Source organism: Podarcis raffonei, chromosome 2 (assembly GCF_027172205.1).
Source record: "Podarcis raffonei isolate rPodRaf1 chromosome 2, rPodRaf1.pri, whole genome shotgun sequence".
In the NCBI taxonomy this organism is placed as follows: Eukaryota; Metazoa; Chordata; class Lepidosauria; order Squamata; family Lacertidae; genus Podarcis; species Podarcis raffonei.
This window is the reverse complement of record NC_070603.1, coordinates 44624005-44649266: the sequence shown is the minus strand read 5'-3', so window position 1 is coordinate 44649266 and position 25262 is coordinate 44624005. Positions and strand designations below refer to the sequence as shown.

At 43.3% G+C, this 25262-nt stretch overlaps 1 protein-coding gene across 16 annotated transcripts in view; it reads right to left on the bottom strand.

Moving 5' to 3' along the window:
• CACNA1A (calcium voltage-gated channel subunit alpha1 A) overlaps window positions 1-25262 on the bottom strand; it is a 275590-nt gene that overhangs the window by 205552 nt on the left and 44776 nt on the right. For 15 of the 16 annotated variants that reach the window (XR_008328860.1, XM_053376385.1, XM_053376381.1 and 12 more), the window contains exon 3: window positions 9832-10124. Coding sequence is in view for 15 of the 16 variants with exons in the window: in XM_053376385.1 (XP_053232360.1) it covers window positions 9832-10124 (293 nt within the window). In the remaining variant the exon portion in view is untranslated. Of the gene's footprint in view, window positions 1-8456; window positions 8529-9831; window positions 10125-25262 lie in introns of those variants that run through there. The other variant, XM_053376393.1, reaches the window with a different exon arrangement.

Genomic DNA, 25262 nt, shown 5'->3' with positions numbered 1-25262 from the left:
CATAGGCACAGTCTCCGATTGCTTGGGGGGGGGACCCAAGAGAGGAAGAGACATAGCTGGCTGTGGGAAGGAAAGAACCTTTAGTCTCAGCAACTGCTTCAGGGGGACAAGACCGGAGTTGCTGTGCTCATTAGGCCTGACACTCCTGCTTTGCTAATAAAAAGGTAACTTTAGCCTGCTCAGTGTGATTTTCTGCTGGCTTGCTCCTGTCAATAATCAAAGCTAAAGTTCCAGTGTTTCCCCCTTTTGTTCATAATAATAATAATAATAATAATAATAATAATAAAATTTATTTATATCCCGCCCTCCCCGGCCAGAGCCGGGCTCAGGGCGACTAACACCAGTAAAATTACAATAAAAACATAATGAGGGGCAATTTAAAATACAGGTTAAAAATACAATTTAAAATGTAGCCCCATTTTAATAGTAGCCCATAGATCAAAACCATAAGGGGAAGGAAACATAAGAGTCAGACTGAGTCCAAACCAAAGGCCAGGCGGAACAGCTCTGTCTTGCCGGCCCTGTGGAAAGGTGTCAAGTCCTGCAGGGCCCTAGTCTCTTGTGAAAGAGCATTCCACCAAGTCAGGGTGAGTACTGAAAAGGCCCTGGTCCTAGATGAGACCAATCTAACCACCTTGCAACTTGGGACCTCCAAAGTGTTGTAATTTGTGGACCTCAAGGTCCTCTGCGAGACATACCAGGAGAGGCGGTCCCGTAGGTACGTGGGTCCTAGGAAGCATAGCCAAGGATTTGTCAAACTGAAATCCTATACTCAGAGAAGTAACCTCAATAGTGTTCAGTCGGACTTGCTCCCAGGCAAACGTGTATAGTGGTTACAACCTAAAGGAGTAATTTGTTAGACTATGGTGATACTAAAGTGGCTAATGAGATTGTGCAATCTGAATCCCTGAATAGTTTATGAGCATCACTTCTGGCAAGTTAAATGTAAGATTGTAATATGACACTCCAGAAGAAATTTGAGGAGCTGAAGACAGAAATGCTAACAATAAGGGTTTCATGTTTTTATTTAACTACATCAGGAGGAGGAAGTCAGCTGGGAATTGGGTGATGGAGCCATTAGACCATAAAGGTGTAAGAGGAGCAATCAATGACATCAAGGCCATGAAAGGGAAGCTAAATGAAATCTATGAGTAGATTGATACTTGCTTAGAATATGGTGGGACTACATGTTTACTGAAATTGTTGCACATACACTGTGGTGTTTATAGTGTGTAATTCACATTCACCTTGCATGATTGAGAAAACATGCATAATACAAATGAAACAGGTGCAAATGCAAATCTTGCCAGGAACCAGGAGTTCCTTTTCCTTTCTCTTGAGCAATATTCCCCAGCTCCCAGCCAGTAAATACAATAAACAGAAGGGCTAAATTGGGTTCAGTTTCCCAATTTTCAATAGGAGTGGGTGATAGGATTTTAATGGGGATAGAAACCTAAAATAATAGCCAAGCATTCCAAGGTATAGCCTACTTTTCAATTTTGATTTGAAGGAGCTGATTACCAGATTAATGTCATCTCACTTGTCAAATTAACACTGTATCAAATTGAAGGAAATTTAATTGCAGATGAAATATATCATGGCTATGACATGGATAAGAACAACAATTTCCAAGAGATAAAAAGGTTCAAACTGTTGTCTGAGAAGTTTAAATTGATAAACATATTGGGGGACAATATAACAATCATCCAAGAGTTGGGGAAGATCTTATACAAAATAGCTGAACTAATCCATGTATGTAAACACCACTAAAACTGGCTCCTGAAAGATGGCTTGAAAAGAACTAACATAAATACTTTTCTTTTAGGCAGCCAAAATAATCTTGAACATTGCCATCCAATAAGCATGACTTCAAGTCAAGAGCAGTGAAATTATTAAATAATGTGGGAATCAACAGAATTATCAGACTCACTAAAAATATGGTAATTTGAAGAACCATTAGCACAGTTTCTGCAAAAATAATTGGAGTTATTCAGCAGAGCCTACCAACACAAGGAAAAGGATGTTCTAGTTCAACATTCCTCACCCTGGTGCCCTCCAGAACCCTGTTGGTCATAGGTACATAGATTCAAAACTATAAGGAGATCTCAAAATATACGGGATAAAATGACAGATGACAGCCAGTGTCTTCAAGTGCCAATGAACATATGCAGACTTAGATAGGTGGGGGAATCCAATTTACTTACACACACACAATTGTTGTTTAGTTCATCTGTTTAATGACCTCTGACTACACAATAAACTGGGTGACTGCAATGAAATGCTGTATGATCAAAAATAGACAACTGAATTCAAAATCTGCCATTTTATAGAGAAATCCTCAAAGGGACACAGAACCAACCAAGATGATCAGAGGATGCAGCCTCAAAAAAAGGATTCCTTTGAAAGATGGAAGTGACATGTGAAAGTGTTTTTTAAAAAAACACCTTTGTTTCAATACAACATCAGACAAGAATGATGCACTGTCATCAAATAAGTCCCTAGCATTGTTATAGATGCCCACAACACCTATATATCTGCAGTATAACATTTCAAGTGCAACAGGTACAACTAGCTGAGAAAAGAACTACATTTTCCCAACAAGAAACCACTGCAACTAATTACAAGATCCAACCCCAGTAATGACAGCTGGAAGCTCAGCTTCAACTATTTCTGTTTTTCTAAGACTGTGAGGTGATTTGGTTTTTTGCAGAATTTTGAGTAGGCCTGTTTTAGAGGGGTTCAGACATTACTGCAGAAGTGCCGTCAGCCAAATATTAGAATATACTTCTGCCATTTGGCTTCTTGTAACATTTGTATTTCTAGTAACATTCAAAGGAGAACTTTCGCATCTCACCCTGTGGTCAAATACATAAGCTCCTAAAGTGCCACCAGCCAAATGAGAAAGTGACTGCGCTTTTGACTCGCTGCTTTTCTTTGACAACATCCAAAGCAGCTCCCAGTAGGGAAATTTAGCTCTGAACGTACCCTGAGAGAAAGACTGAGCTCTGGGAAATGGCATTCTCATGGGCGTCTACCCATAACCCCCAGCCCCTTAGCCTCCCTGCAAAATAAGCAACTTGTTGCAATAAATGCATATCCATTGCAGTCTATCAGTTCTCTATCTCCCCTCAATCCCCCTGTGTATCTTTGCTGGCAAAGATAGACTAGTGGCAAGAGAAAAGGCAGGGACCATGGAACCATCTCCATCTTCCTAAATTCTTACTGGCTTTCTGTAAGATGTAGGATATGCAGATCTGTAGCTTAAATGCTTACAGAAAGCTAATGCACACAGCAAGCTATGCATGTTGGCTGTGATTCTGGCAAGAAATTGTCACACAACCTCAACTCCAATCTAGACTCCCTTTTATAACAGCCATTAACCGCAATACCTTCTGTTCCAGAAGGCTGTTGGAATCAAACAGCCACGGTTGTTTGTGGAAACCCTTTCCCTGGGCTATACTAACATTCTCTAGCAACTAAGTGCAAACCAGAGAGGCTAGGTTCAAGCTAGAGAAGCAGGTTCTAGGCACACCTAATGGTCTGCTGGCTAAGCTACCCCACAGCAATCCCACTCTATTCTTCCTCTGCAGTAGCTTAAAAGGCTAGAACTGCCTAATGCACACTCTTTCAGATTCTCATCTGTGGTCATTCAAACGTTTAATTATATGGACTACAGCACCATGAAGAGGTCCAGCCAATAATGACCCCACAAGACTCACAGGAAGTGACAGATTATGCCTGGAAATTTCTAAATGAGTCAAGGCAGATACGGAGGGCTGTCACAGCTAACTGTACGAAGATGGGAGGAGGACTAAGGCACAGAAAAGGCCAACTTTCTCAAAGGCGTCAGCAGTGTTGCTAAAAGGGAGCCTATGTTCTCTTGAGCCCCCACTTGCTGCTTTAATTGGAAGGAAAACATATATTTCTCGTCCTTATAGGTAGCCAGACTTGACAGCAGTGGGGCAGGATTAAGTGCTGAAAATTAACCAAGGCATTTGCAGCAGAAGAGATCAGGAGGGGCTGCAGCAGCAAAAGAAAGTGCCTGTCAACAAACTGTTCAGCACTCCTCTTTTATATCAAACAAGCAAAGGTAGTGGCATGAACACCAAATACCTAGGAGCTGTAAAGTTCTATGTTCCATACGAATAAAGAGAAACAATTAACAAGCCAACCATTAACCCCCAAAGAAGTACATGATATTAACTGATGCCAGAGAAGAAAACCGTGTCTCACTGCTGAGAGCTTCCAAAGAACCACCAGGTAGGCAGAGACATGACAACCTTCAGTATCATTGCTCTGAAACTGAGAAAACTGTGGTCTGTTTCCGCAGCTGCAAGGGAAGTGTTGAAGTTCTCTGCCTGCAGTTTTAAGACAATCAGTTCTTCTATCCTTTATGATCACACACAGGTTATTATCTGAAGAGCAGAAACCCTGAACTGCATTGTTTTTTATGAGATTTGGCTTGGGAAATTCTTCCATTGCATTGGATACATGGGCCACAGTGCAGAAAGCACACCAATATTGTCAAACGCCATCTAACCTCATGCCACAACAGGTATTGTTTTTATAACCATAGCATGCAAACAATAATGGGCCAGTTGCACTAATTAAGCAGTTCGCTGCCAGTTTTTATTTGTGCCCATCTGTCTGTAGAGTATACACACAGCATATAACCACTGCATCCGTGTTTCTAATGCCAACTCAATAGTACACTCACATCCTCGTTCTAACTAACGCTGTTACATAAGATGCATTCTTGGAAAAATTAAGTGCTAACAGCAGCATAAAGGACTAGCACAATTTCCTCCAGCCAGTCATAGGGCACAATCTGCCTGGAAGTTATTTTGTGCAAGCCCCTGTGAATTAAATGAGACCTGCACAAGAATGAAGATTCATTCATTTCACTGAGGCTAGAGCAGGGGTGCATCCTAGTATATTGTACCCCCAAACCTGCTTTGTTTTAGTTGAACATGCCCCATGTCAGTGCTATTTTTCTAGAAAAAGAGATGGTGGAATTCACCATGAACGCCTCCCTTGTTCTCTTATAATGGCAATGGCGCTCATCTGAGAGGTGCCAGAACTGAGTTCCGGTGAGTTCTGGCTGAAAAAGACCCTGCCCCCAGTAAACCCATTTAAGTCCAAGTCCTAGTACATTGAACACCAACCTCCTAGATACACAATATTAGAGGAAGTGTGGGTGACTTATTCTTCATCTTCCTCACTGTCCTTAAATTCTGAACAAAGCAGGGTGGCATGCATTTATCCCCTACATAGAGATGTGCTCTTCCCCCATCCTGGTGCGGAAGTAATGTGTATCTTCCTATGGGAAATATAGACATCACCTTTTTTTGGAAACTGGAGAGAAAAAACATGAGTCACTCACACTTCCCCTTCCACAGCTTCTTTCTTAAGAATATTCAATGTTGTCCCTGTGGTTAGAACAGGCTAGAACATTTGCAAGCTCTAGTCATCATTTGCCAGCTCTAGTCAAGGTCCAAGAGAAACTTCTCAAGGCTTAGAATAGCTCTGGTCCTCTGTGGCTTTTTTTGCAAGCCCCTAAGCTTGCTCTGAGAAATGGCTGGATCATCCATTTTGCACAATGAGTAGGACTTCCACTTCCACAAAAGACATAGGTGGTTGGTGAGGGAATGAGAGCTCCACCCTGGCTAACGCAGCCTTAGACATGGGGCAGTGTGTGGCCTCTTGGATGGTGAGAGTACCTTCAATTCTATGCCAGAAAGAAACTTGCTTTCCTACCCACCTGGAGATTCAAGTGTGTGTTTTCTAGATTTAGGAATGTTCTCAGAGAGAACCCGAGTTCAAATACATCATGCCAGATATATTAAATCCAGTGCTAGCTCTTACATACAAATACGACAACCTTGTATGGATACAAACATAACAATCTTTTGGCACCAATCAGTATTCCCTACTCCTGCACCAGTGTTTATAGTCCTTAAAAATAAAAATAAAAACCTGTGTGAATCCACCTGCCCATTATTAGTAATTAGCAAACAACCCAACAACTGCAAGGTGGAAAAGAACAGAGGGTTCTAGCCCTTTCCCCCCTCCTATACTTCTCCATCCACACTCCACTGTCCATCACTGGGGCCATTATCACAGGTGGGGCTCAGGCCCTTGATAACATACATTTCCCCTGCCACCCAATCCAGAAGGAGCATTCAGAAAGGGGGAGGGGAGGGACAGAAGCCGGGAGAGATCTAGCAAGTCTCCACTTCCTGTTTTTAGACAGGTATTGTGAACCTTCTTATTCTGGAGGGCAATTTATAATTCCAACTGTGGTTGTTGGAGGGTTTTTTTAAGGTTTTGATCCCGATGTATTTTACATTTGAAATTTTTAAATGCATTTTCACTATTACATTTTATTTTTGTGCAACTATTAAGTATTATTTTGAAAAACGTAATATAAATTATATTAACCAACTAATAAAACGCTCCACATTTCTCCATTCTGAACTCAGGCCCTGATTTTGCAGGGTGGGGAGTACAAAAAAATATGCCTTCCTTCTTTCACCCTACATCTGCTTTCAGCAGGGGAAGATGGAACCTTGTTCTACTCCTCAAGGAGCCACACAGTCTCCCAATAGGCAAGTCTGTCTCCACTGACAGCACAAAAGATAAGCGCTTTACTTTTCCCTACAGGAATGAACAGCAGCCATTAGTGCAGAAGGGTTAAACCTGACTCTAATGTTTCCAGCACCTGTAGAAAGAAATGGGATTCCTTCTCACCTTAGCCCTACATTGTAATCACTTTGTCCCAATAACTTAATAGAATTCATTCAGAATTGATTCAGCCATTATCCATAGGATTCCACCCTTTCATCCATTTCTTAGTCATGCTAGAGCCTGGCTGTCGACCTTTAGTTTTGCTGGATGATCACTTTGAAATGGGATGGAGGGATGGGGAGCACAGCAAGCCAAGGCAACAATCTGCATTGCCCCAAATACCACATCCAAGTGCCGCAAAAGCAACCTCTCTTGGCTGGCAATGGAGGAGGAGAAGACACCACCCTTTGGAGGGGCAGGTTTGCCTAAGCATCGTTAGCCCCTAATCTACAGCGTGATGGAATGTTAGAAGAATATGATGGGACACTAGGGAAAATGTAACAAAAGGAGAAATTGTTGGAGATGAACTGGGTTTTTTTAGACAGATGATAGCTATGATTTCCATTAATAATGAAAATGAGGTAGCCTTGTGCATTGAAACAGGGCTCCCACATTGAAGGCTATGGTAGTGAGGTAGAAAGGTTCTGTGTGGTTACACAGCTCTATCTGCCATAACTGACAATGGGCCCCTCATGTACCCACAGGGCTCAGACATTGTGGCCATTGTCTATAATACTTTTTTTATTGTGCAAAGGGCACTGCAATCCTTGTCTCATTTATCCTTCCAACAATCTCACCCTATAAGCCGTGGTTTGTTTATTCTCATTTTACAGATATAAATTAAGTCTAAAAGGATTACTAGGATAACTTGCCTAACGTAATCCCATAAGATTGTGGTTGATCTGAGATTACAATCTGGATTGTCAGGAAGGGGGGAGGGAAGCCAGCACTTCATCTACAGGATTAAACTGCTCTCATCACGACCAAACTCCCACATTTTATCACATTCCTCTCCCTAAAAACAAAAGGAGCATTGCAAACTCACATGAAACAATAAATAAAGCACAAACAACATGATACTTCAATAGATTCTCAGGATCTATAAACAATTACAGTAAACAGAGAGGAGTTTGGCTGGTTCGCTTTTCATCTATCCATCACACATCTGTCTCCACCCATCCGCCCTACAGTTTTCTTCAGTACCCACTTTTACTAACATCAAATATCTGCAGTGCTCATGCTTGGTAATCCGTATTTCAATAGTGAGCTTGATAATTTTCAATGTATGTATTTTAAGAAAATCGTATTTGCAAGTATCTACTGTATGATAAGAAAGGAACCAGCAATGTAACCCGATTGACTTGTTACACCTGCATTAACTCATTGGTTTCAAGGGACTTGCTCTACCTTCACTTTCCTATATACAAAATGTGTATTCCCTCTCACACACGGATGACAAAATTGCACACACACACGCTGTGTACAACACAACTACACTTTAAAAAGACTTTCTCCACACACACACACACACACACACGTACACACACACAGAGCACACCTGCTCTAGAATGCAGCATCTCCCTGCAATCTGCCTCTTATTTTAGCCCCTTGCACTTGAGTGTGTCAGGATTTTTAGCACATTCCAAAATAACAATTACCTCTCCAGGCATAATATATGTTGTCCCTAAACCATATTCTGACTCGTAGCAGACACTGAACTTTTCTAAGCAAGGTAGGCATAGGTTTAGAGTCTATGAAACCCAAAGACCCATACAAGATACAAAGTACTATACAAACTATTATAACAGAAAGCAAGATCTTTTACATACCGAGTTGATGTGAGGGAGGCAGCGGCTGTGGATCTTGCATTTTTCTCCACCATCAGAGGACCTGAGAAGCCCCCTCTCCCCCTGCAAGGCCCAGCAGAGGCAGATGAACCCAACATGCCTCCTATATCTCTCACCACCCTATGCCACTCCCAAAATACTACCCTGGGCTCTCTGAACATATCTAGGACTTGGATAGTAGATAATGGATAGCAGACCCATGAATCAATGAAGAGGGGCACTGAAATCTCATGCTGGACCTCAAAACTGGGAGGGTGGAGGAGGGGAAATAATGTGCTCAGTGGAACGTATTGATGGTTCAGTTTCACATCCCTTTCTCTTGATTTCTATCTCTAGTATGGGGGCTACACTTGGCTCAGAGGGCCTCTATTAGGTTGCTCTTTGCCCACCATGTGCCTTTTCTAGAGTCTAGGCTGAGGTTGGCTCCTCCTGTCTCAACACTACCTGACAATTCCCCCATTAATAAGGGCCTTTATTTTCTGCGCAACTAGCTAGAAACAGTGCTTTGAAGCCCCACTCTCCACAGCACACCTCTGGGAACCAAGTTGATTGCTGACTTTCCAGAAGGCACATGAAAAGCCTGGCCCCATATGCCCCTCTGCCTGAAGAAGGGGAAATGAAGGCATGACTAACAAATGCAGTCTCCAAAACCCTGAGCCAGAGGAAATGAAAACTGATGCTATCGGTCCTCCTCGTCCTCTCCTTCCTCCCGACCCTCCCCCCCACCCGTCTTTGCATGGATGAAAGACAGCTGGCTTGAAAGAGCAGCTCAATAACAGGTATTAGAGGTAAAGTGGGATGGGGGAGAGAAGGGAGGAATAAAGAAAGCAGGAGATGCTTGGCTTGGTGAGAGGCAACTGGCCCCTGCACAAGGGAGGCTTGCATGTAGGGGGAGAGAGAGAGAGAGAGAAATCCACGAGGCAATATACAACTTAAAATCAGCAGAGAGACATTGGGGGGGGAGCAATACATCAATTAAGCATTTCAGCTAGATGGATCAGAGCAAGGATGCATTCAGTGACAGAGCTGTCAGCCTCGAGGGTTGCATACATGCATCTGAATCGTGCCTTGAGAAATCAGGGTGGAAGATAAAGGTCCCTTGGTAGAGACATGCTGACTAGGTGGGGTAGCACATGCAGGAATGATCCAGATGTGGTGCATGAATGGGATGGGTATGCAGTCGCTGGGTTGGGGGATGTGCAGGTGGGCTTCATGCATAGAGATAGGGTGGGCCAGGCATGCAGGCAGGAGCCAAAGTGGGACACAGGCTTTGCCATTGCTCTTTCCCCCTTAAGTTTGAGATGTTCACTGCGGCCTAGGTTGCTGGAAGCCCCCCCCCCCCCACAGAAAGGATATGGCCATTCGGTGATCTTTTTGGCGTATTTCCTCACCACGTTGTCCTCACTGAAGAGGAAGAGGGAGCGGTTGACAGTCAGGCAGCTCTGCCGGACGGGGATGGGGTTGTAGAGTGCCATGGTGCGGGCTCGCTGGGCCATTGACTGTTTGTATATCCTCTGGGCCCCCGGGGGACCACCTTGCCGGACGCCCCCAGCACCCCGGCCACCTCCGCCGCCTGCCGTTCCGGAGCCAGCTCCCCCTGCACCTCCTGCCCCATAGCGGGCTGGCACCTCGTCTCCAAACCGAGCCATCCTGTAAAGAGCAAAGGGCCGGGGGTTACGCCGCTGAGGATGCTGCCGGAGAAAAGAAGAAGCTCATCACATCCCATCGGCTGCTGTAGGATGCTGCTAGGGAAGCTTGCAGCAGAGGGAGGGGCACTCAAGCTGGAGAGCGGTCGGGAAAAGCAGCAGAGATCCTGGACATTGTCACTCTCGCCTCCCGTTGCAGGGGGGGTGGGGGAAGCGATGTACAAATTCCCCACCCTCTGCCCAAAAGGTTGCAATTGTCAGGGTGGGAGCCACACCCCAGAAAAAGAAAGGGGAAAAAATCACCCCAAAATTGTGGGTTGCAATTGGTGGGGGGGGGGGAGCAAAAAGACCAATGCACCAAAATGCCCCTAAAATTAATTACAATGAAAAAGAAAAAGAATCAATGCAGCATCAGTTAAAAATATTTCAATTTAAAGAATAAAAAATGCATTGCCACTGGGAGGGAGAGGAGGGGGAAATGACAATTAAATGTAGCGACAGCAGCACCTCCTCCCCACTGAGGGAGGGAAAAAATGCAATTAAAGAAATCAAATGCACCAGTTCCTTGCTCCTGCCTCTCTTCTCAAGCCCAGAGGGAAAGGAAATTGAAATAAAAATAAAAATAAAAAAGATGCCATCAAAATTAGGCTCACTGTCTAGGTATTTGCAATGCAATTTGATGGGAGAAATGCAGGCTTCCTCTGTGCCGGACAGCTTGGCAAATGTTTGCACTCGCAAAGAAAAAAAAAGCATATATATATTTTTTTTTTCCTGTAAGATTTATGAAATCAGTACATGCCCTCCCATCTCACTGATAGAGAAATAAAGTACTGCATTGGTGATGGGGGAAAAAAAGATATTTCTTTTTTAAAAAGCAGAAAAATACCCCCTCACACAAAAAAACCCCAAAGACACCTAAAATCAAAAGAAAATCCCCCCTCCAAAGGTTTCTTTTCACAGGAGCTTCATCCTGTTATCTTCAGCAGTGTCCAAGATCTGAAGGCGAAATGGTTTGGGCTCTCTTTAAGCTTCTGAAGCTGAGGAAGGCTGAGCTCCCCCCCTTCTTGCTATCCAGCGGTCTCTCTTCCTGCCTTTTTCCCGTGTGATTGCGTGTATGAGTGTGTGTGCGTGTGAGAGACACAGAAAGAGAGAGCGTGTGTGTCGGTTGTGCCTCAGCTTGGAGTTGAATGCAGCAATGACATCCTGTAAAATCCAAAAATGAGAGAGACAAGAGATGTAGTTGCCATCCACCATCTACTCATAAGGGTTCCCTGGTTGCTGCAATGTCTAGTATTTTTTCCTGCCCTGTATTCCTCCTCCTCTCCTCCACCGCCTCCTCCTCCTCTTGGGTAAGCTAAAATAAGACTGGTGTTAGGGAGGGAGGGAGGGAGGCAGGCAGGCAGGCAGGGAGAGAAAATGGAAAAAAAAGAAAGAAAAGGTCTGATTCACTGGCAGGTTGAGCTCTAATGTGCAGCAGTGGATCGATTTAATGCAAGCACAGAGCATCCCAAAGCCTCGGTCAGGCTTGGCACATGATGGCCTAGAACCAATAGCAGGGGCTACAGCCCAACCAAACCCAGTTGGGTTTCTACAGGGAGAGAAGGACACACACACACACAGAGCTTGATGGGGTAGGAAAAACCTGCATACAAATGGCATCTCTCAGCAGCCCACACCCTGGCAGATTAGACTGATGTCAATTCTCTGATGTAGACTTAGATCTTTCTACTGGAAAGCGGGAACATGAATATCTCTACCCCGCCTTCATGCCCTCATTTGGTATAAAAATCAGGTCAGAATGGGCTTCCCTTACTTTACACATTTTATAGTGAATGCAGTTGGTAACTACCAAGTCCTGGGGTGGAAGTGGGGGCAATGTTAGAACCGCCGTTCAATGTAAGAAATGCGATACTGCTGGAGTGAGTGTTAGTAAGACATGCAAGTGTAAATGTGCATACACAAGTCAGTGTACCATCTGCAAAGTCGAAATGTGCAGATGGTTGCATGTGTGTGGCACAGAACTGTAAAGTGCATGTGTCATGGACATAAAGCTGAGATATCTGAGCAAGTCAGCCAAACTGACACTCCACTTGTTAAAATAGTTCTAGTAGCTCCAGTGTTGTCTTTGCTACACCAATATACAAATAGTGAATTCCAGTGGGTTGGACTGTGAGCTCAGTTCAGCTAATGAGAGTATCAGCAAGCATATAGAGGTAATCCAGTCAACCTTGTGTATTTAAGATTTTCAAAATGCTTTTGAAAAAGTCCCTTGCCCAAGCAGTTATGGGTTAAGAGGAATCATCTTATGCAGAGCTTTTTTTTCAGCTGGAACTCACCGAAACTGGCACCTCTCAGGTTGGCACCATTGCCACTATAGGAGAACAAGGGAGGCGTTCATGGTGAGTTCCAGCACCTGTTTTTCTAGAAAAATAGCACTGCTCTTATGGATCAGAAATTGGTTAAGGAATAGGAAGTAAGGAGTAGGAATAAACAGACAGTTCTTCCAAAGAAGGTGTGTAGAAAGTGGACCTGTGCTTTTTAACTTGTTCATAAACAATCTGGAGTTGGGGGTCAGCAGTGTGCTCATAATTGTTGCTGATGATACAAAATTGTTCAAGGTGGTTAAAACCAGAGCTTTTTTTCTGGGGGTACGCAGGGGTACACATAACCCTAAACATTTTGTGAATCTTTGTACTTTTGTCTGTTTACTGTATTTATTTCCCCCAATTTGAACTATAAAATGGTGATTTTCTTGAGTCAAAATGAGAGTACCCCTGAACATTTTTTTAAGAAAAAAAATTGGTTAAAGGGATTGTGAAGGGCTCAAAAAGGATCTCTCCAAACTTGGTGACCAGGCAGTAAAATGGCAAATGCAACTAAATGTAAGCCAGTATAAAGTGATATACATTGGACAAAAGAATATAATTTAATGATTATGCTAATACAGTCTGAGGTGCTGGTGACTGACCTTGGGGTTATAGTGGATAGGTTCAGTGGAAATGTTGACCCAGTGTGTGGCAAATTCCATGTCAGGGATCATTAGGAAACGGTTTGAGTATTTTTTTAATGCCAATATCATAATGCCATTTTTAAAATCTATGCTGCAACCACACTTGAAATACTGTGTGTGGTTCCAGTTGCTTCACCTAAAAAGGAATATTATAGAGTTTGAAAAGTTTCAGAGAAGGGCAACCAAAATGTTTAAGGGGGTGGAGCAACCCTCATTTGAGGAAAGGTTAAAACATTTGGGGAGTTTTAGTTTAGAAAAGAAAAGCAAGTAAGGGGAACAGGATGCCCCTATTTTTGTTGGAAAATGTTGGATGGGATGGAATATGACGTCCCTATTTTCACTGGAGAAACACTGCAGGGTATGTGATTGAAATTTATAAAATTACACATGGCGTAGAGAAATTCGGTCGTTTTTCTCCCTCTCCAATAGCACTGAACATGTTAGAAGATGAATGATAGACAAAATAAATTACTTCTTCACACAGTGCACAGTTAACCTTTAGAATAAGCTCCCACAAGACATAACTTGGATGACTTTAAAAGAGGATTAGACAAGGATAAGGCTACCTATGGCTGTTAGGACATATATATGTCCTATCTATGGCTATGTCCACCTTCAGAGGCAGCATGTTTCTGAATGCCAAGTCCTGGGAATCACAAGTGGGGAGAATGTTACTGCATTCATGTCCTGCTTGCGGATTTCTCACAAGGATTGTATTGGCCACTGTGAAAACAGGATGCTGGACTAGACGGGTCTTCTACCTGATCCAGTAGGACCATTACATTAAGTTTTTATAGCATAAATAAACCTTTTCACTGTAGTTCTAGGTTATGGGTTTATCTACCCTGGTTTAAATCTGGACTCATTCCACTAGTTTGAGAATTACAAGACTTACGGCTACTTCCCATGAAATGTATGCCCAATAAAGGATACAACATTGAATTAATCTTGCAGAAACTGCCTCCATGTGACAAACCAGTATTCATGAGCAGCATCTTTCTTTGATTGCTGGGGATCTCTTCTACGCTGCCGCAAACATTTATTTTGTAGGTGTGTGATTGTGTGGAAAACGTTCCCAGCCAATAAGCCATTTTAATCCAAGCAGCATGACACTCAAGATTTCAGGGGGAGCAATTTAGCCAGTGATCCTCTTTCCCAGATGTAGGGAACCTTCAATTCAATAGCCACATTCCCTTCTGGGAAACCTTCTTGGGGCCATATGCCAGTGGTGGGACGGGGCCAGAGGAAAAAGTAGGCGGAGCAATTTATGTAAAATTTACACACACAAACATCTATCTGCTCTCCATCCAGGAAAGCAAGAGGGATCAATTGAGTTCAAGGGCACATTCCAGCCACGCAAAAACACCCAAGGAGGATGTGAGGCAGGGCCAGCGAGGGTTGTGGCAGGGGAGAATGTGTGGCCTGGAGAGAGTCCCAAGAAGAAGAGGCCTGGAGGGCTGCATTTGGCCCCTAGGTCTGATGGTCCTAGCCATGTTTTATCCACTGAAAACAATGAAACTTCTGAACAGGTATGTATAAAACTGTATTGTTTAGTAGCATCCATGCAGTGGATAATTCTGTCACATTGCCTTTATCATACTGCTCCCTTTCAAAACAGACTCTGTTTGGCGTCTGTCTTCTCCACCGCTGTAACATCAACACATCTCTCACTATGTAATTTCTCTTCATCATATGGCACATTTCTATAGTGGTAGCACAGCATGATGCCGACTATGATTAAGGAAAGAGCGTGGAAAAGACACCACACACAGCATGCTTCCAGTGGTAGCCACATGACGGAAGCAACACGTACCCCAGCGGGGTGAGTGGGTGGGAAAACAAGATGGCCCACCCCAGCCATCAGCTGAATAGAGGGTGGAGCTGTTAGCACCTGAACAAGTGCTTTAAAAACTGGGAGTTCTATATGGGAGAAGACACCTATGGGGCAAAAATCTGGCTCCAAACTGTATAGGTCTCTAAAGATAAACACCATCACTTTGAATCTAGGTTGGAAGCAAAGAGGTAACCATTGAAGACTGAACATATGTTATACATACCCTGCAATTACCTCCAGAGATCACTCTGGCTGCCACATTCTGAACCCTATACAGCTGTGGAACAGCCTTCTGTGGCAGCACCATATAGTGCATGTTATAGCATTACCCTAGAGACAAACAGTTCAATTTTGGCTACAATCCTAAGCATGGTTTACCATGAGTAAATTCCCCTGAATTACCTGGGACTACACTGCTGTGTTTTGCTTCTAATAATGGAGGACAAAAATAAAGAAACTGTGCACAATGGCAGCTTTTATTGGAATATTTGAGGGCAGTATCCTACAGCAGTCCTGCTATAGTGACTACAGTGGTACCTCGGGTTAAGTACTTAATTCGTTCCAGAGGTCCATTCTTAACCTGAAACTGTTCTTAAACTGAAGCACCACTTTAGCTAATGGGGCCTCCTGCTGTTGCCGCGCCACCGGAGCACGATTTCTGTTCTCATCCTGAAGCAAAGTTCTTAACCTGAAGCACTATTTCTGGGTTAGTGGAGTCTGTAACCTGAAGCGTATGTAACCTGAAGCGTATGTAACCCGAGGTACCACTGAATAGGGGAAACCCTACTGTATACCCTAGCTCCTTCTTGAAAGATAAGATAAAGGCAGCAGAGTAGGAAGATGATGTGGTGTGTGTGATAGACTCAGTGATGCCATTATTTTGCTCTGTTTCTTACAGATCACTGTAAAATAACAGCATTCTGCAAAGGGGTGGATAGAGCTGTCTGTCACAATGGTATTTCTGTCTTGGTGTCTGCGCTGGAGGGCAGAGACCCTGCTTCAGCCTCAGCCATGCTGTTAGCAGCAATAGCCTCAGATGCACAATCCAGTAATATACACTTCATACTTTCTCTCTCTCTCTCCCTCCATCACCTCCCCCACCCCCCATCTAGCTAGCCCTTTGCTTGTCAAGGGTTGCAACTGGAGGTGGGATTGAAAAGCTTTCAAAGCTAAGTGGCACCAAGGAATATTTCAGGTCATCGTAATAAAATAAAAAAAACTGTTGCATTGCACACTGCTAGCCAGAATTGAACCTCAGTGGCATATACACCAAAGGATAAAAAAATAGCAGTGCTCTTGTGTACTTTTAGCATTCCCATTCTCTCACAAGGGTTCACTTGGTCAGCCCTTCCCTTTCGCTACTGCAAACTGCTGATAGCTCAGTTCTGCCTACTGTGTGGAAGATTGCCAACTTCCTTAACCAGCCTATGCTGCTATGCTGCTTGATCTGCAGCTTTTAACAGCAAGGAGAAAAGTGTTGTATGTCACCTAATTGCTTCAGATCAAGTCTGTGATTTGTGAAAGGCTGGAAAATCCAGGTGTAAATATTCATTTCCCCTCCCCTCTGCATGGATCAACAGGAAAAACAAAAACTGGGCAGGACCTCTAAACAGAATGATGATGATGATGATGATGATGATGATGATGATGATGATGATAAAAGGCAAAGGAGCGCCCGCCCCGCAAGCCTCAAACCACTTTGCCTGCTCACTCTGGACAAGCTGGTGCTGCAACTGTATTTTATAGCAGTTTCTTTTTTTGGCCACAAATCAGGTCTGAAACACTGGACTAAAAAATGTCACAACATTATCTGAGTTCTCTATAAAGGGTGGGTGAAGAAAGGGTAGCAATTTGAGAGAGGGGGACTAGCATGTAAGGAAGCAGGAACAAGCACTGCTCCGAGGAGGAACAAAACGCATGCTGCAAATACATATGTGACTAGGCAAGACCTGCAGTTGTGTGTACAGAGCCTATACATACAGTTTGTGAGTGTGTAAGCTCTTTCAGGTGGTCTGCCAATGTATATCATCCACCCACCCATTTGCACCTTCTGCTCCTTCCTTGAAGCAAAGCGGGAAAGCCATCATTTTGGCAAACCAACATGTCACATCCTACCATATGAAGGCCAGTGCCAAGGATTTGACATTCTACATGTTATGTACTGAAGTTCTCACCCTGGGCCAGCAGGGGGATACTGTAGATAGTTCAGGTCCACATATGCAAATAAGGGATCGAAAGTGACATTCAGTGATTGGATAGTTACAGAAAATGGTTACTGTTGCGTTCTAGTGGAGCTCTATATAAGCAGGCTGGCTGAACCCTTCAGTTCTGTTCTGTTCTGGCCTGTGAATAAACAAGAGCTGTTTGAAGAATTGCTGTGTCGTCTGATATCTTCACCCACAACTTAACATTACATGCACAGCATATACACTACAATAAGTGCTGTTTTTCTAGAATGCCTTCCTTGTTCTCTTATAATGGCAATGGCACCCACCTAAGAGGTGCTGGAACTGAGTTCTGGCATATCCCAGATGCAAAAAAGCATCTGAGCTATGGCTCTTTCCTCTCTTGGGGGATGGAGTGGCCTGCTGAGCCAGGCCCTCCTTTTATCTCCATCAAATTAGGCTGCCTGGAAGGCTCCCTCCCACCATACATTTCTCCCTTCGCTTCACCCAAGCCACGGCTGCTTTTTCTCCCACTCTCATTCTTTATCCCGAACAAGGAGTACTCTTCAGCTCCTTCCAACCTGGGGATTTTTATTCGAGGAGGAGGAGGAAGAAGGATACAAACATTATCCAGACTAATGACTGGTTTTGTTCTCTTGATTTGGGTAGCAAACATAACTGATGGTGAAATCAGGCTACTTCCTTTCCCCACACTGTGACAGAATCCCAGAATTCCACAAAGAAAAATCACCCTGCCCCTACCCTTAGCCACTTAAGTGTCTCATACGCACTACCCTAAAATAAATAAAATAAAATAAAATACTGAGCAACAGAGGAGTGACTTTAAAAACAATGATATTTCACAAAATAATAAATGGGAATAAATATAAATTTTAAATGAAACATCTGCACTCTCCTGGTGCAATGCAGGAGCACACATATACAGCACTAGTTTTAAAGAAGTTTAGGGAGGCAAGCATGACTGCCACCCACTCATCTGAATTGCTTCCTCTTCTGCATTCCAGGTAGAATAATAGATTCATAAAATAAGAGTGAGAAGGGACCCCAAGGATCATCTAGTCACCCCCCACTGCAATGCAGGAATATTTTTGCCCAATGTGGGGCTCAAACCCACAACCCTAAAATTAAGAGTCTCATGCTCTAGTTTTTAAAAACCTTGATGGTTACACCCTCCTATGTAATGTAAAGCCAGCCCTGTTTGTATTTCTTAATGGCTGCAAAAACCACCATGGCAGCTCAAATATTTTGATATTGTACTAATTTTGATTGCTTTATTTTGCAATAGTGAAGGAGACATAAAATCAGAGGCCATAAAATCAGAAGGTAACACAGCTAATTAAATGCTTAATTAAATAAACAAGTTTTTAATGGCTATGAGAAAGTGAATCAAAATATGGCCCAGTGAGCATTCCTGAGGAGGCTACTCCTTAGCTGTAGCATCACCAGTAAATGGTCCTGCTCTGGATGTGAGAGGATATTTCATTTCAAATAGAAGGAATACACTGCCCAGAAACCGCTCAGAGTGACTGGGGAAACCCAGCCAGGTGGGCTGGGTGGTATTATTATTATTATTATTATTATTATTGCAATATACAATAAAAGCATCATTTGTAGATCTTCATGTGCAGGTAGCTTTGTATGGGAGGTTAAACTCTAAGGACATTGCACCCAGACTATTTAGACTTTATAGGTGATCACCTGCATCTTGAATCAGGAGGAGGAGGAGGAGGATTATATACCGCCCTTCATCTGTAGATCTCAGGGCGGTTCACAGCATAAAGCTAATCAGAAGTCAGTGCTGATCAGCAAATGCTGATTTAATATACTCTCTGTTCCTGGGCTCTATCAAGAACTAAGCAGCAACTTTCTGCACCAGCTGGAGCTTCCAAATGGTCTTCAAAGGCAGACCCACAAGTTGGCGTATAATGTAACAGCACACTGCATGCCAACATGTCAGAAAGTCCCAATGATGTACGTGTATGCACACACACATTTTTAATGAAAAGCCACGTTGGAGGGGTATGTAAGTGTGTTGAGCATAGAAGCAAATGGTGTGTGCACATAGTTAACATTTTCACGACCAGGCATCTTTCTGTTCCACATCCCCTGCACTTGCTACATTTCATTCCTATAATTTTCTGGATGCACACGAACCCTCTCAAGGCTGCTTTTCTTTTCTTTTTTCCAAATGCTGCCAAAGCTTCCTTTTGTGTGTTGGTTTGTTGCATGTAGCTTGCCCGGCAGTGTAATTATATGAATAGAATGGTGGTGGCCAACTCCACTAGCATCACCTAGTGATGGGGATACTGCACTAATGGCACTGGATCAGTAGCAACATGTAGTACTAAAGACAAAATAAATTTGGGATTTTTAAAAAAAATCATTTGGAAGTAATTTGAGTCCTTGGAGCACCTATCAACTTTTAATCAAAGCCTTTTTTAATTATTGGGGTGGGGGAAAGAAAAATGTGTTCAAAAGTCATGAGGGATAGAGGTGTTCCACAGTTTAATGTGCCATCCTACCTTCCCTTTTTGGTCACTAGGTATGTTCAACTGAACATGCTCTGTGTTATGTACCTTCTGCAACAGTGATGGTGCCCTTAGCCATTTTCTGAGAATATAAAAAGAGCCTTGCTGGAACCCACCAAAGGCCCATCTTGTCCAGCTGTAAGCACAGGTGATCTGACTGGGCAGGGATCTGCTGTCAACTGGGAATTCTATAGTGCAGCAGTTTCCAGCAGAGCTTGCTGATCAGCACTGACAGCAAGCCTTGCTTGCCAAGGAACAATTGGGAGCACACTTAAAGGCTCCTGATTTTCCTTTGCAGCTGTATCTTTACCTGCCTCACACCTGATGCCACTGATGCCCCCACTGAGCTAATCTGGTCAGCCGCTTGGAGGTTCTCCATCCCTGACCAACTGTATAACTTCTATCTGGCTTTGCTTTATCCAGTAGGAAAAACATAGCAGCAATTAGGATGCTAAGAGTATTAGCTTACATGCATATAAAATACATACAAACTGTATGATAGATGATAGATAGATAGATAGATAGATAGATAGATAGATAGATAGATGATAGATGATAGATAGATAGATATAGATGATAGAGATAGATGATAGATAGATAACGGCATCTTCCCGCAGACACATCTAATGACCCTCTTGAACAGAAGGGTTTTAACGTGTCTTTAAAGAAAGTGGTGCTGTGATGGACCTCTCTCAGAAAGGCTATTTCATGCCCTGCTACTGGGCTTCCTATTGACTGGCCACGATGGGAAGCTGGATGTGGAAACAAATGAATGTTTACTCTGGTCTTGTAGGCCCACTTCATGGGCAGATGCTGCAGAGGAATTTTTTTTCCCTTTGAGGATCTTAACACTGAAGAAAGTTCAAAGAAGGGAGAAATCAGGAGTGGTACTCTTTGAGACACGCATAGATGTGTATGATATTTCAGGGAATCACCTGCATGCTGAATAGTGCTCAGACACAAGCTGTTAGCTGGGGCAATCAGTAACAGGGAAGATGGAGTTCCCAGACAGTCTGTAAAGGAAGACACATCCGGTGGTATCCAACTAAGTTTTAGTTAGCATTAATGCCAGATTTAGGGTGTTGTGGGCAGTTCCCCTGCACAGGGTGCAGAGCTGAGGAAGCGCAGAAAGGAAGGTGAAAGGGAAGAGGACATCAAAGTAAGAAATATTTAGGAGGGGGAGCCAAATTTTGTCCTCAGAGCACCATAATACCAGAGCCTGCCCCTGGTAAGAGTAGATCTACGGAAATTAATGAATCTAGTGTAATCATCTTCATTAATTTCAGTCAGTCTACACTAAGTAAAGCTTCACTGAATGCCACCCATAGGCACATTTCTAGCATTATTTTTTCATTGGAAAGTGCTTAAGTTTCCGAGGTATGCATGAATGAATGTGCAGGATGGTTAGCTGTGGCTCAGCCTCCCACAGTTGCTTAAAGCAAGAGCACGAGGACCAGCTTGCAATTGTAGGTAAAAGATTGGCAGCAACACAGAAGATAATATCAGGGGCATTGCTAGATATTTAAAGGACTCGTGACACAGGCCCATGACACAAATTTGCATAACATTTCCTAATGCTGATTTATATGTATAGATGCAAATATGGGCTGACTTTCAGACAAGGAGAAAAACAAACTCTGGCTCCTTCTATGAGAGCTTACTATGGGGATTGGGCCTTTTGCAAATTAAGATGGCAGGTAGCTGTGCTTCACCAGTACTGTGCTTTTCAACATACCCTGTAAACAAAGTTAAAAGAAAATAGGGGAGAGCAGCAGGAGATCCAGGGTCTAGTGCATAAAACCCAGCCCACGCCCCCCGGCCATCATTTAATAACACTCCTGCAGTACATAATATTCCTATATTCCTGTAACTCAACAACTATTGAGCCCTCAAGAAGAAGAAGAAATAGTTCTTAAGTAACTTGTGGAATTTGAGAAAAAGAAGCTAAGTTTATATAATTGCAATGGTTTGGATTTACACTTATATCGTGTCTCCCCCCCCCCCATTGTGGATCCCAGAGCAGCATGCATCCAGGCACTGACCAAGTCCTAGCCTTGCTTAACTTCAGCAGGGTGGCAGCCTCATGCTCCTTCTGACCAAAGCCTGGGGCTCTGGGATTTAGGCTTTGGAAAGCACACACCTTTAAAAATGAGGGCAAAGCCTCACAAGTCCCTCATTGGGTGAAATATTCCTGCATTGCAAGGGGTTGGACGAGATGATCCTTGTGGTCCCTTCCAACTCTACAATTCCATGATTTGATGAAATCACTTTTCAAGGTATATATATCACAACAGTCTGAGGATTCTAAATGCCTGGCCTGCAGCAAGCTGTGAGTCTATGAAAAGGGTGGAGCACTCCACAGCCATCCACACACACACACACACACACACACACACACACCCTCTGTCTTATACTCTTAATCGGTCTTTATTTATTTCTGGAAATGGTCAAAAGCAGGACACTGGACTGGATGGGTTCCTTGGTGTTTCCTGTTCTGGCAGTTCCTGTGTGCATGTGGGTCTGAGGATAAAACAAGGCCCAAACTTGTATTGAAAGGAGGGAGGCTGCTGTCTAGTCATTTAAATACCCTATAAAAATCCTAAATATCTAGGACTGCTGCAGCTGAGAGAGCCAGCGCTCTGCACACAAGGCATAATGGGCTGTCTTGTTTGAGTCCCTAACCTATTTTCTATTCTCCCTTTTCATTCCCACCAGCCTTGACGTCACCAGGTTCCTTTGTTTGAGGGTAATGCTTTTGTCCCATGCCAGCAGATCTGAGGCTGCCTAAATATAGTCCTTAAGGCACCAGCGTATTAAGAACCGGTCTAAAGTACCTAGCTGAAAGACTCCAGAAGTGAGGAAATAAGCAGCACTCTCAGTGATTTCTGAGATCATTGCCCTTGGCCCTTTCCTTGCAGTGGGCCAGGGAAGATAACAAAGCTACAAAGGAAAGCAAAATATAAATGCATGCCATAGTCCATTATTTATTTATTGGGGAAGCTGTTTTATGCTGGCCACAGCACCCAACAGGGGAGGCATGATGGGACATATTCTTTCTGCAGCACCCTGGGAGTACAGTTGGACTTTGAGCAAGCAGAATAGGCAGATTCCCCCCTGCTCTGCACTGGAACAAAGCCATGGTCCTTCTGCCCTAGGTTAGCAGGAGCCAACACAATTGGCTCTTATAATGGCCCTGTGACAGATTTACCCTCAATAGCCCTGAGTTGCATGCATGTTGAATGGTCTGCACCTAGCTCATATCCACCTACACTGCAGGCAGGATAGGATGCTGATCAGGCATGGCTTCTGTACAATAAAAGCATTATGGAGAGGGGCCACATAGGAACATACTAAGACGCACCCATTCCCTCCTCCCATGACAGAGCCAGCAATGCAGATATGGGCTACATATTGAGGCTCCTGGGTTCCTTCTAATAACAAGTATGGATGGGTCACTTTCCAATGTAGAGAAGATACCTGTTTCTTTAGGAGCCCTCAATGTAGTCGTTCCAACAGAAGTTATTGAAAGAGCTTTTTAAAATAATTTAATTCAATTTTAAAATACTTTGAACATCTGAGGATTTCAGATTAACCTTCCTAGACTGTTTTTTTTAAAAAAAGATTGTAGGTTATAGGCAGTTCAGAAGTGTCATATAGTCAGATTAAGCTGACTGTGCGGATAAGACATAGACTTCCCCCCCCTTAAAGAGGAGATAGAAACTGCATTAGACTTAGGAAATTTAATCACTCTGGCTTTGTGAAATTATATGATATGTAAGCAACAGGTATGGACCACATTCCATCTTCTGCCTGCTGATTGTGCCTCCTTTCCCTGATACCATGATCTTCTCCAACATGCTTACATTGACAGGGTAGTCATTGATCCTCTGGCCACCATTAGCTTAACTGCTCTAATGCCACACTAGGCAAACTTTGGCCCACATAACTGAGTGTTTGTAGAGAAAGGTCACCGGAAAACTTCAAATCTGAATTCCAAGGTCAATGTACACATCTCTGTGAAATTAAACCCCTTCATCTTTGGCACCATGCAGTGAGGTTTCAAATAGCATCTCGCATGCATATACAGATTGCAGAACAGTTGTACAGTCTCAGAGCCATTTTGCCATTGCAATATAGTCAGCTTGTTGCTTTAGAGGTAGAATATTAAACAGTGTCTCCTGTTGTTCATAGTGCAATCTTCTGTACTCAAAAATAAATTTCATTTAGTTCAAGGAAGCTAAGTTTCAGACAAATGGGTACAGGATTGCAGGCTCAATAATGCAAATAGCCTTTCACTCTGCCCTCTTTCACTCACTCCTTTTGCCAAGTAGTTTGCTCAAATGAGAATCACTTATAGCAGGGGTGGCCAACTCCCAAGAGACTGCAATCTACTCACAGAGTAAAAACTGGCAGTGACCTGAAACTGGGGGTTCAGGTCAAAGTTGTTAAGCTTTTTTTTAGGAAGGAGGAAGGCCCATTAAAATGTTGAGCTTTTTTAGGGGAGCCACAGTTGTTCAGCTTCTTTGAGGGGAGCCAGTGATCTACCGCAGACGTCCAGTGATCTACTGGTAGATCACAATCTACTAGACATGCCTGACTTATAGCTTCTGTTTCTCCCTTAAGACCTCACCTCCACTTATTTCCTCTCTGGGAGAACATCTTAAGCGCTTCCGTAGTATTGCCATGGACCCTCTACAGATTCCAGCCCACAGAAGCCCTCTATGGAGAGGAGAGCTCTGCCCATGCTAAACTGCCATAATACATTGGAAAACAACAGTGCCCACTTTGTTTAGTTACTTGAGGGAAGGAGAGGTTATATTGACAAAGTGGAAAGAAGCAGGAAGAATGGTAGCTACCAAGCTCCGTGGGACAAAAATCTCTCACACAGCCAAGAGTTTGCTAAGTCAACTGTCAAGGAAAGCATCACAAAATGAAGAAGTCTTTCTGTGCAATGCAACTGTCTTGTGTGTTTATCTTCTGAAAAGTCTTTTAAAGAAAGCAGCTGTACAGGAGACAGGCCTTTCCTCCAGAGGGATAGTGATCCCTTAAAAAAGAAAGACAGTCTCATTTCCCTCAGTTGTGAAATGTCTCACTGCCCTGAAAGGCAGCACTTTGAAAGAAAAAAAAGAAGCAGCAGTTTCTGGTATTTCTAATAAATGTAATTTCAAGGTGGGGGAGGGGGGTCTCATTCTCTGCGAAAGCTAATAAACAGTTTAAGCAGTGTGGCCTGTATTTATTTAGGGGGCAGGAATTCACTGAGACCATGGCCAGTACCCAGGTAGTCCCTGAGGTACATACAGGCTCTTCCATACATAATCCCTTCTTTCTGTCTTTCTATTATTAATCATCATCATCATCATCATCATCATCATCATACCCCATCCATCTGGCTGGGTTTCCCCAGCCACTCTGGGTGGCTTGCAGCATATCTAAAAACATAATAATAAAAATCTAATTCTATCTCTATCATCTCTCTCTTCTACTGCAGTTTCTTGTGTGTACTACTTCAGAGGTCTCTCTCAAAGTTCCTCAGATTTGGGGAGTGGTTTGTCAGGTTGCAAGGGGTGACTTTCAAAGTGGGTGC